General features: G+C 41.4%; 1 protein-coding gene across 3 annotated transcripts in view; it reads left to right on the plus strand.

The window, feature by feature from the left end:
* The window catches only part of ELMOD1 (ELMO domain containing 1), a 46,527-nt gene that overhangs the window by 19,910 nt on the left and 14,125 nt on the right, over positions 1-12,492 (plus strand). For all 3 annotated transcript variants that reach the window (XM_053936466.1, XM_053936465.1, XM_053936467.1), the window contains 3 exons: positions 8,505-8,650; positions 8,799-8,827; positions 10,008-10,105. In XM_053936466.1, coding sequence (XP_053792441.1) covers positions 8,505-8,650; positions 8,799-8,827; positions 10,008-10,105 — 273 coding nt within the window. The remainder of the gene's footprint in view (positions 1-8,504; positions 8,651-8,798; positions 8,828-10,007; positions 10,106-12,492) is intronic.

Raw genomic sequence — 12,492 nt, forward strand, 5'->3', positions numbered from 1 at the left:
TATTTAGGTGAACAGATTACACAGGAAAGAGCTTCACAGAAATATTAGGCAACTTCAGAAAGTTTTGGAGAGTTTTGCTTCTGACAGTTTATCATGGAGAAGGCTGTGCTTATCTCCTAGAGATAGTCACTTTAAAATAAAAAGCCAGATTTAATGAAAATGTGGTGTCATACTGTCTTTGGAGAGAAATGTAAATTCTAATAGCCATTGCATTTGCCATTTTAATCACACTCTCCCAGCATCAGCTGGGCTAGTCAAGGGCAAGCCTGGAAACCCCTTGTTGAAAACCACTTATGTCCTTCCCTTTGCAGTGCTGGGGTGTGAAGCAAGTGCTCCGTGCTCTTGGCTGGTTGCTGCCACGTGCTTTCTTTCCCTAGGCAGAGCAGCATGTGCTGTGGAAAATAGAAGCGCTGTCTCTGCTGCAGCAGTTCTCTTACTTTGTGCTTGCTTTGGCTCTACATTTCTCCCTGTCTTGCAAGGATCTGAGAAATTGTAGAAACCCCTTTCTTCGTCTTCTTTGTCATGGAAGAGAGCTCTCCAGAATCTCTTGAGCCCCATTATTGCTGATAGAGATTGGTTGCTTGATTGGTTTTTGTCATGCAGCATCCTTGGCAAGGGAGCTGAATCTTGATTTGACATCGTATTACACACATTTGTTGTTTTTTTTTTTTTTTTTTACTCGAATAAATGTTCATATGAACAGTTTTCATGCTTGTGTAAACACAAATATGCAGGTCTATACAGCTGCTTGGAGTACAGGAGGGGAAAGGAACTTGGATTGAAATAGGAAAGAGTAGAGTGTGAGTCCCTGAGGAACACCTTAATTTCTGTAATACTTCTGTTCTTAGACCTCACCTCTGAGGATCTGAAATAATGCTGTACATGACCACATGAACTATTTTCTGTTCTATAGAGAGTGATGAGGTCCCCCCGAGCCTCCTTTTCTCCAGCCTCCTTTTCTCTTCTGTGCTGAGAAATATGCAAAGGCAAGCAGGTGGGGAAAAACCCACAAAATTAACAAAGAAGGATAACAAACTAAAGAAAAACAAAACAAAACAACCCCCCCCCCCAAAAAAAAAAAGAAACAAAAAAAAAAAAAAAAACCCAAAAAAACACCAAAGCACAGAGGAGACTGAGTGGAGAGGAGGTTTGGAATTTAAAATAAACCAGAAATTAATGCCACTGTGCCACAGTCAAAACACATGGCTGTGCTTTTTGGGGGGGGTTCCCGTTCATGATACTCTGTGTTTTCTTTTACAGTGCATAGGGACTAACATAAAACTTGCCTTGCATAATCACTAATGTGCTTTTATTACAGGATTTCTGCAAGCAAGAATTCCCTTTTATAAACTGCTTGTGATACTTTTTATGTCTTTCATGTTACAAATGGAAGGTTCCAACTATTGTAAGCTTGAGGTAGAAGAGTGATAGAAAACTGAAGGTACCCACAAAGGCTAACTTTCTTCTATAAGCTACCTAGTCAAAATTAGTGTGTGTTTGGTATATTAGTAATAGCTACTAAGCATATTTTAGTGACTCACAGAGGTGGTGTTTGTGTGCTGTAGTGTCTTGTTTTTAGTAGATGCATTTTTATTAGTCTTTGTGCAAACCCCAGCCAAAGCAGAACTTTAGTGGAGAAAGTGGTTGCAATTATGTGATCACAGCTCTATCCCATTTAGAGTTTTTCCTTCAACTTGCAGATCTGTCATTGACCTTAAGGCAAAAATATGTAATTCAAATGCACCTGATACCTTCCCACCTCTAAGTCCCCAAAACTTATCCACAACACACAGTATTCAATTATCAACAATATAGTACTCAAAATGTTTTTTAATGGAACGGATTGTTGTGTTTTAGCATTGGACACAACTAAGTATAGGCATGAACTTTCTTAAAGCACGTGTGGTTTTTACAGGAGCTATCTTGCTCATTAGAAGGAAATCTTACATGGACTGTTAACATGAAGTTAAGTGAGTCTTTCCTCTCATCTTCCATATAAATGAGCTCTCTGTATTATTTTCCTTTAAAAGGGACCTAACATTTGGAAACAAAGCAGACCAAAAGAAAGCAACTCTAATTTCTACTACAACTATATGATGAAAATTCAGGACTTTGTTTTACCATACTCCACCTTCCAGTTTGGTGTTTTCCTGTGCTTTTAGCCCAACTACAGAGCTGAGTTGTGCTGATGAAACTAAGGAATGGCTATAGGTTTTGTTTGAATTCCTCTTCTTGGTCTAGTGGAAGGTATCCCTGTCCATGACAGGGGGGTTTGGAGCAAGATGCTCTTTAAGGTCCCTTCCAGCCCAAATCATTCTGTGTTGATTCTGTTATTCTATTTCTGACTGTTGGAAACTTAAAGAATGGCTACTTGACTCATGATGGCCTTGCCTCCTGATACCTGGTGTTGTTCTTAATACTGAAGGCGATAACCTGCTGTGAAGCACAAATTAACTCCTCACAGTAGTGTGTTCTGGCATGTCTTGAGTCGATGTCAGCACCTGAAACTTTTTTCTTGTCTAAAACTTGGTTCTGTCATGAGACTGATTCCTCATTCTTTAGGTGTCAATTTGTTTCTAAAATAGAGGCTTCCTGCTGAATAAAACCGAGGAGGTTTTCTGCATGCAGGCATTTGGGAGTACTAAGTGAATTAACTGAAAGTCTGAAGATAAAGTGGATGCTTTTAAAGCATTTTAAATACTTGTGTGGATGTTTTCCATTTAGACATAAAATGTCTTTAGTTCCCATAGCTTAATCCCCCTTCAAAGATGATTAAGCTGAAGCCAACATAAAGCAGATTAAACTCCTGTGTGGACATTAACATGCCTTAATTCATCTTCCCTTCCTTGAACATCCTTCTACACCATGCCCTTCAGGAAGTTTTTAGGAAGTGATGGAGCTCTTCAAGCTTTACATACATATATATACATATTTATAACTGATTTGAGTATCTGGAATTCAGTGTTTTGAAATAATCACTGCAGTCTGTTGAAAAGGATAATAGAGTTTCCTAAGAAATAACTGTCCTTTGAAGGCATCAACAGTAGAAAATAATGGGCTAATGATGAATATGCATACACACAGGCTTAGAATGTACCAAATTATTTGTGAATATTTATTGGCAAGCTAGCATATCAAAGTTGTATTGATGTTTTCATATAACATAATCACCGAATATGATCACAGAGAGGCTGAGATAGGAAGACACCTGTAGACATCATCTAGTCCATCCCCCTGTTCTAGCAGAACCACCTGTAGCCAAGGGTCATGCCCAAATGGCAATGTTCCTACTGCTAGTTCTTTGCAATTTGTCTTTTATGAGATGTGTTTCTGAACCCAAGGGACTGTGGGTGGATCCATATGCTGGATCCATCCTCTTCATCCAGGAGGTTGACAGATAGTTGGGTGATGTGGCAGGATCTGTGCCATCATAACCATAGAAACAAGAAAGATAAATTATTTCCAAATAAATTGTTTCCCATTAAAATATGGGTTTGGTGTGTGTTATGTAATTGTGGTAGCAATATGTGGGCTTTGGTAGTAGCTTCATTGCTAACCAAGTTTAAAATCTAGTGTTTTTCATGTATGCAGCCTTTTCCAGGCTTTTGTAGGATCCCAGTTGAGCCTGGAAGGGACCTTAGCAGGTTTCCAGTTCAACCTCCCTCTCACAGCAGGGTTAGCACCAAGGTCAGACTGGGCTGCTCAGGGCTTCTTCCAGTCAAGGATTAAAAAACTGACAAAGGAGACTGCACAGCCTCTCTGGGCAACCTGACTGTCCTTGAGGGAAAAAGCTTCTCCTTGCAAGGCTGATTCTCTTGTGTTTCAGCTTGGGGCTGCTGTCCCTTGTCTACTGGCCCTGCAGGATGGTTGAGAGCTCAGCTCTGTTTGCTTCAGTATCTTCCCACAAGCACTGGGGGCTGCTGTTAGATCCCCCTGGATCTTTGCTGCAGGTGGAACAAGGCTATTGAGGATTTTTTGCAGAATTTCTTGCAGGACAATGGACACTTGTAACAGATGCTCAATCCAGCCTTCATGGAGACAGAATAATCAGCAAGGTCAGAGTGTCCTTGAGGGCAAGAAAAGAAGAAGAGCTGACTAAGAAGAAAAACAAGTCCAGGATGTGAAGCAAGATAGTGGGGCGGAGTAGACGACCAGAGCACGACACGTGAAGATCAGAAGTAATCCCATCAGCTTTTAACATTAGACGCGTGAACAGTTAGGGCTAGCCAATTGTGTATTAGCTTAAGGCGCGTGAACAGTAGAACACAGTATAAATACAGGCTTTTTGTACAATAAATCGGCTTCACTTGATCATATTGATCATGGCGTGATGTCCCGTTTCTGATCCTCCGCATTCTGGTGAGCCCAAAGTGATACTGTGAAGGGGCCCAAGGACGGCTATTTTGATTCGGCATGAAGAGTCGGCGACAGCCCTCAGAGAGTGGAGAAGCCAGTCAAAAGTATCCCCACTGCCCCGGTGGGACATGGAGAAGGACTCCAAGGAGAGACAAAGTGAATTCACCCTGATCAGGTGAGCGGCCGGAGAGGAGATGGGGTCGGACCATGAGAGAGATAGGGTCCAGAAACTCCTCCAACATATCTTCTCTAAGAGAGGGCAGAAATATGATGCCTCCACTCTGAAAGGACTTACTCACTGGGCTTGGGACCACAACCTCATATCAGGAGCACAGGTCGCCTTTGAGGTCCCATCATGGGAAGCCGTGGACTGTATGCTGTGGGATAGTGTTGCATTGGGGGGTAGAGAGGTAAAGGAGGCATCCAAATATCCTACCTTGTGGAAAAATATAATAGAAGTGTTGCGGACTATGAAAGCAGAGAGAAAGGCTGTTGCAGCAGCCTGTGCAGCCTTTGCCCCAGAATCAGATTCAAAACCCCAGGTGCTTCCAGTCCAGCAACTGTTTTCCACGACCTTAGACATTCCCACACACGGTCCATGAACCCCCGTCTGGTTTCAGTTCCTGAATTGGGCGCTACCGGAACTGGGTCCCCAGTTCAGAGGGAGAGTGAGGAAGCTACCTCCCTTGGAGGTTTGAGCTGCTGACCCAAGAATAAAGATACTCAGGAAAAGGGGGCAGCTGGTGATGAAGTGTTAAAAGTAGTGCACTCATTATCTGAAGATGAGGCTGAAGAAGAAAAGACAGAGTCAGGATTTGCCTTGGTAGAAAAGGACTTAAAAGCTTTGGTAAATAATTTGCAAAAGTTAGTAATTCAACAAAGTGATCAAGTCACTTCCCAAAAGGGCTATTCTTTTGAAAGGAGGGAACTGCCAGCTATTTTAAACTCTGAAAGAGCTCTTGATGAACGGAGAGGGAGGCGGATACCCCCCTCGACCACGTCAGATCGGGAGTTAGAGCTAGACCCTGATATAGAAGCCGCACAAAAGAGGAAGTGGAAAGGAGTTATAACTTCAGCAATAATAGAGGGGTCTTTTTCCCTTGGTACTATAGAAGCCTTCCCTGTGGTAGCCCAAGCCACAGGGCGAGGATGGGAGCCATTTGATTGGAAGATATTAGAAAAATTGAAAAGCACCCTTACAAAATATGGCTTGAAATCTCAATTAGCACAATCGTTATTAAAATTTATTTTTACAGCAGATACTTTAATTCCAGCTGATGTTCAAACCTTGGTTGGATTAATCATGCCCCCTCACCAGCAAATTCAGTTTTATAAGAATTGGGAAGGGGCGTGTAAAAAAGAGGGAGCAAGACCTCGGGCTCAAGGGGACCCATTGTTCAGAATCACAGCTCAGCAATTATTAGGAGAAGGTCCCTGGTTCACAGCAACCACCCAAGCCCAAAGTATTGATGAAGTTTTGCATCTAAGCCAACAACATGCATACAACTCAATCCTTGCATTGCCGGATCGGCTGCACACTCAGGCTTTTACACAGATACGTCAAGGAGGAAATGAGGACTTTGATAAATTCGTAGACCGCTTGCACAGAGCCATCTACGATCACCCCGACCTGGATCTGGATACAAAGCAGAAGCTGTTTAAGATGCTTGCCTTTGACAATGCTAATGACAAGACTCGGCAGAATTTAGGCACGTTGCAAAAGGGAGCAGAAGTTGTTGACATGCTAGAATTAATGACCAGAACCACAGAGAGACAAAGAGCTGCATGGGTGGCTCAACCCCCTCTGGAGGACTTTACGCACTCCAATTAGCAACTCCTGGAAGCGCTGGAATGGACATGGAAACCACAGTAGACCTTACCATCACTGACTCTGCAGTACATCTGGTGGAGACTAATATAAAGGAATTTGCTGGATTCCGGCTAAGTGGGTGAAACCTTATTTAAAGTCATACCTGCCATCTAATGCTCTGTCCAGAAGCAGAACGTCGGTGACAACACCGACTTCAGACGCAGCTGAACCCGATACTTCAGCATCCGACGATTGAACAACAATTGAACTTTCTTCCACGGCTATTAGCAGATGCGGGCCAACTACCTGGACCTGGGCTAGCGGTAACTAGTAGCGACAGCTTGCCACCACTTCCAATACAGGTTTTAAACCAAATCGAACAAGCTCGTCCCGTTCATGGCTATTCTTGCAAACCATGGATCAAGGTCCAATGTGTTAAATGCAAACTGCAGTGGTGGCGACAAGTCTGTCAGGAAAATAATCTTTTTACAGCTTGCAAGAAAAAGCAAAAATTTAGCTCTACTAATTTAGCTTGCAATAGATGTCTTAGTATACTTAATATGCTGAATGTTGAGCACGCACTAGCAATATTTTTAGGGCCTAGTCATAGAAGACAACCTTCCCCCTCACCCTTTAGAGGGGTATTTTTACAGTGTTAGAATTTTAGCCAAGATTTATCCCTTATTGAAACACAGGCCCTCATGCAATTGAGGTGACTGGCATGTTGGGCAGGGAAACAGATTAACATTACATCCATGGTGCTAAATGAACTCACCGCTGATGTTGATAGCATGCGTCCTGCTGTGTTGCAGCATATGGCTGCCATAGATTTTTTATTGTTAGCACAAGGGCATGGGTGTAAAGATTTTGAAGGAATGTGTTGCATGAAGCTTTCTGATCACTCTGAATCAATTCACAAGAAACTTTCACAACTTAAAGAAAACATGAAAAGGCTTACAGTTGTTGATAACCCTTTTGATGAATGGCTAAAGTCTTGGGGCATTACTGGCTGGCTTAAAGACTTAGTCCGCTTCGGCATTATGGTGCTTTGCATTATTTTAGCAATTTTGCTTATTGTACCCTGTTTATTACAATGTGTACAAAGGATAACTGAACGTGCCATTAATTCAGTCTGGCTTGTGCAAAAACAAGAAAAGGGAATTGTTGAGGATTTTTTGCAGGATTTCTTGCAGGACAATGGACACTTGTAACAGATGCTCAATCCAGCCTTCATGGAGACAGAATAATCAGCAAGGTCAGAGTGTCCTTGAGGGCAAGAAAAGAAGAAGCGCTGACTAAGAAGAAAAACAAGTCCAGGATGTGAAGCAAGATAGTGGGGCGGAGTAGACGACCAGAGCACGACACGTGAAGATCAGAAGTAATCCCATCAGCTTTTAACATTAGACGCGTGAACAGTTAGGGCTAGCCAATTGTGTATTAGCTTAAGGCGCGTGAACAGTAGAACACAGTATAAATACAGGCTTTTTGTGCAATAAATTGACTTCATTTGATCATATTGATCATGGCATGATGTCCTGTTTCTGATCCTCCGCACAAGCCCAGCTCTCCTACCTTCTCTGCACAGGGTTTGTGCTCCAACCCTACCATCTTCACTGAAATACATCCAGTTTGTCAAAGTCTTTCTTCTGTTACTGGGACTCAAAACTAGTTGCAGTAGCTACATAAGGGCTGGCTTACTGTCAGTTCTGTACTTTGAGAAATTGTGCTGCATCACTGCTATGTAACAGCTCATCTTGGGAAGAACTGGCAGTCCTCAAGACAGGTTCTCAAACACCTTTTCTTCTGCAAGGACAGAAGATTTGATTGCCTTAATTTTCCTTCTTAGGGACATGACATAAATGCTGTCAGGATGTCAAGTTTGTCAGGATAACCAAGCATTCTGCTTGGAGCAGGTGGTTGCTGAGGCAAAACTAAGCTAGGTTGTAATGTCTTCCTGGTTCTCAGCATCCATTGTAGCAGGGTGAGCTGTACTCCCTTCTCATGTAGTCCTGTCTGCCCAAAGCATTGGTAGAAACTATACAGCCTTTTATGTTAAGAGGACAAAGAGTTTTCCACAAGTACTCTTTTAAAACTCTTGAGTTTACTTAGTCTGTGCTTCTAGCTGTAGTGCATTTGTGGGGGGTGTTTTGTTGGCTAGTACTAAATAGCACAATTTAACATTTACTGGCATAAATATTTGTAGTGTGATTGCTGCTTTTGTTCTGAAGGTGCCCTTAGACAATGGGAATTTGGGGTAAGGAAGTACTTTCTGTTTGGGTAGTGAACATGTTGAAACAAGCTCTGCTCCAGAGTCTTATTTTCAAACTTCTTTTGCCAGGATGTTTGTCCAGGTATGCCTGTACTTCTACTGCAAATGCTTGTGGCGCTGCCTGAAATTCGTGGTCAGGAAACTAACAGGTCAATGTGAATTGCAAAGGATCTGTTACAATACCAAACCTGGAGCTGCCAGAACTATGAAAATAGGTAACTGCAATATACTTAGTTCTGCATGCCTTTGTAACTTTCTGCATATGCTGAAAATTGTATATCGTTACTAGAAATAAGTTATGACATTGATCCAATATAAACATGCTTGTCTGACATGATGCTTTTGAATACTGTTCCCTTACAGAGGCATCCCTGAAAGGTTCAAAAAGTAAGGTGAGTGAAAGATCTCATTATTCACCTTTTCTATGACGTCCTGTGCTGTTGGTTTGTTCAGTCTGCTGTTTGCTCACCTCAAAAAGTCACTTTAAGGTTTGAGATGACTTAACATTTTCCACTGAAGAGGGTCTTGTGTCTGCAATAGCAGTTGATCTTATGAAGTTGGGTAGAGTGTCCTGTGTTCCAAGGATGGGCCCACTGTGGCACTGATGGAATCAACAATTTGCCATGGTGGAGCTCATGAGAGTGAAGTGTTGTAATTTAGGGGTTCTTGGTTTGACTCCTCATACTGTCTTAAAATATCTGTAATCTGCAGTCAGTTGCTTGCAAGTTTAGAAAAGAAAAGTCAGGTTTTTGTCTGGAAAGCAACTTTCCCAACTTCGTTCTCTCTTTTTGTCTTAAATACATTGATGGAGAAGATCCTCTTTCACTTCATCCTTTTACTGTACCAGTGGTTGTGCTAACCTAAGTTGTTCCCTAAGTCATTTGTGTGTATGTTAAATAATGTCCTTCAGCCTTTAAATTTTCTGTCACAAGAGTCAGTGATGTTGAAAACCTTGCCTCAGCCTTAAGAAAAATGAAGTAATTTAGCTCTTAGTTCAGCATAGTAGCTCCAAATGTATTTCTAGCACAAACAGAAAGGCAAAATCTTATTTAAAAACTTGTATTTAAGCAATTGTGAAGTTTTGAGACAAAACGCAAGAAAATTCAGCCTCTTCAATTTTCAGATGTCATGTTGGTTTTTGAATACTGAACTTCTAGGGGCATTTCTACATATAGCAATTACATATGAAAGAAAGGAAAGAATTATTTTCTGTGTTACTGCAGCATATTGGGAGAGGGAATGTCAAATGAAGGCTGTCAATTACAGTGTAATTAGGTGGATGGTCTGAAGCTGCTTCTTGATCTGCACTGAGGCTTTTGATCATCTTCACTGACAGCCAGCACAACAATGCAATAAACTGACTGTGAGGGTGAAGGGACTTAAGTTCCTACAGGGCAAGTGCTCTGAAACGAGTCAGTAGGGTTGAATAATTTGGAAAGATATGTACAGGTGTTGAGTTGAGTCTTCTGGGCTCTTAATGCAGAAGCTTTCAGGTATCAAATTTACCACTGTTAATTTCTGTTGAGTCATAGCTTCTGTAGGAATTAACATGTGTTTAAAACCTCTTTTTAGCGGCTGCAAACATCAGTAAATGTTCACCCTGATGCTATTGAAAAAACAATAGATGACATCATGGAGCTGAAAAGGATTAATCCAGATATAAATCCACAGTAAGTTCATAGTTTCCTTACAGTGCAAGTGGGAATTACTGCTTTCCTTAGTTCTTGGGTCCATGGAGAACTTGTTCTCTATAGTTATTGTGGTGCAGAAGTCAAAGATGAATTCTGTCTTTCAGCATAAAATTCTAATTTTAGCTTTGCTGTCAAAAAACTGATGTAAAAAGAAATTATTTTTTATGGTGACTTAATAAGCAAGTCCTGAGTCTTTTATCTACCTGACTCTGTCTTAGCATATTGTCAATGCATGGATTTATGGGGGTTGCTTCCCCACCACCAAACCACAGGTCCTGGCAGGGACAGTGATGGCTTCTTAGAAAGGCTGTATGCTGCCTTTTGAGTAGGGAAGAAACCATCTTGTTTAGCTGATACAGATGTATGCTGGTTTGCATTTTAAAACTGCCTTTAATTATCCAAACAGAAGTTTTAATGATACAACTGATATTTAATATTGTAAGAAGAGATTGACAACCAACCATTAAATTTACAAGTGTGTATTTCAAGAGTAGGTGATGATAACACTTTTATGGTTGCCTTCCTTTCGGTTCCTAGCTTAAGGCACAAGGTGTCTAGGTAAGGAATCAGTAGGAGGAAAGATGAGAGCTGTATTATCCAGGTGATCTGACGTCCATTCCTCTTCCCAAGCTTGAAGTTGGTATACATAATTAAAAATGGACATCCATAAATTGATAGCTGCTTTTCTTTAATTGGTCAGTAGCATCAAAAAGTAAGGTGGTCTCAAGGTCTTGCTGCAACAACAAAACCCAAAAGCTAAGTTGGAAAATTATAAATTTTTTGTCTCATTACAGGAATCTCCCTCCTAGCCCATCTCCCATTAAAAAGGCCTCTAATTGGTAGTCTGAAAATGAGGCTTCACTGCTCATAAAGGAAATAGAATACACTGCATCTTGCTAACTTGAGAGACAGCTCTTGCTGACCACAGCCCCAAGAATTGAAAAATGGTGACCCAACCATTAAAGAGAGGAAGAAAATAAGAGAAACAAAACAAAGAGAACCCCTCATTCTCATAGGTGAGAAGCCTGTGAATTTTTTCTGGAAGTGAGCACAGGCCTGACCCAGCCCACATGCTCTTCAAAGGGAGGGTGAAGAAAGACCAGCCGCTTCAAGCGGATGTGAGGTCTTTCTGAGAGGCTGCCATCTGAGGAGGGCGTCACAGCACTGGTACTCTTGTGTTGCACAGGATGCTGATTGCTGAAATTCAGAAAACAAAAACCCCAGCAATGGCAAAATTAGTGAAGGTGATGTATGAGGAAAAACTGCAGGATGTAAATGTGTACAGCTCAGAGCCTGGGTTGTGGACATCAGTAACTGCAATGTTTAGTAATCAGAATGATTAAAGTACTCTCTTCTCAGTGTTGGACCCTTGGGTAACTGGGTGGAATGATTTCAGGAGAAAACAAGAAATTAATTATTATTTTGTATAACACCAGAGATCACCCTCTGTATTCCCCTCATGGCATACCTTTGGTCTCTGAAGAAATGCTCTCCTTCAGAAAAGAGAGAGAGAGCAGACATGCAAATGACTTCTCCTTGCTTGAAATCAGGACCCTGAACATTAGGTTACATTTTTAGTGATCTGGTCTTTCTAGTACATGAAGAGACCCCACAGGAGAGCTAGAGAGCATGTAGTGACAGGACAAGAGGAAATGAATTAAAATTGAAAGAGAGTAGGCTTAGATTAGATGTTAGGAGGAAATCCTTTATGGTGAGGGTGGTGGAACAGGTTGCCCAGAGAAGTTGTGGATGACCCATCCTTGGAAGTGTTCAAGACGAAGTTAAGTGGGGCTCTGAACAGCCTGATCTAGTGGAAGGAGTCCCTGCCCATGGTAAGGGGCTTAGAACTAGACGAACTTTAAGGTCCCTTCCAACCCAAACCATTCTGTGAATCTGTGATAATATTTTTTTAAAATACCACACAGAGGGAGAAAATAACCCAAACAAAAAAAAAATCACCTAAATTATTTTTCTTTTATCCAATTGGAGGATAAATTTTTAATTGTTTTTAGACTAGAATGCTTGCATTCAGTATTTTACTGCATTTGAGTCTCTCATCTCCTTTTCCCCTTGCAGTCCCTCCTGTTTGGTAAAGTATCTTCTTAAAGCAGTGAGGAATGGGGGCCTGAAATGTGCAAGATGAAGTCACATACATAGATACACACTCTGCCACAAAATTGGTCCTTATATTAAATTAATCATATTTCTGCTAAACTTTAGACATCTGAAATAGAAATTTGAGCAAAAGCAGGTCAGCTGCTTCTTTAGACATGATTAAGGAAAATCCAATGCCTTGCCTTCTCTTGAACATAAAACACCTGTATCCAAACAATCTTGTTTAGAAGTTCTGGCCTTGTGTTGGATAG

Source organism: Vidua chalybeata, chromosome 2 (genome assembly GCF_026979565.1).
Source record: "Vidua chalybeata isolate OUT-0048 chromosome 2, bVidCha1 merged haplotype, whole genome shotgun sequence".
In the NCBI taxonomy this organism is placed as follows: Eukaryota; Metazoa; Chordata; class Aves; order Passeriformes; family Viduidae; genus Vidua; species Vidua chalybeata.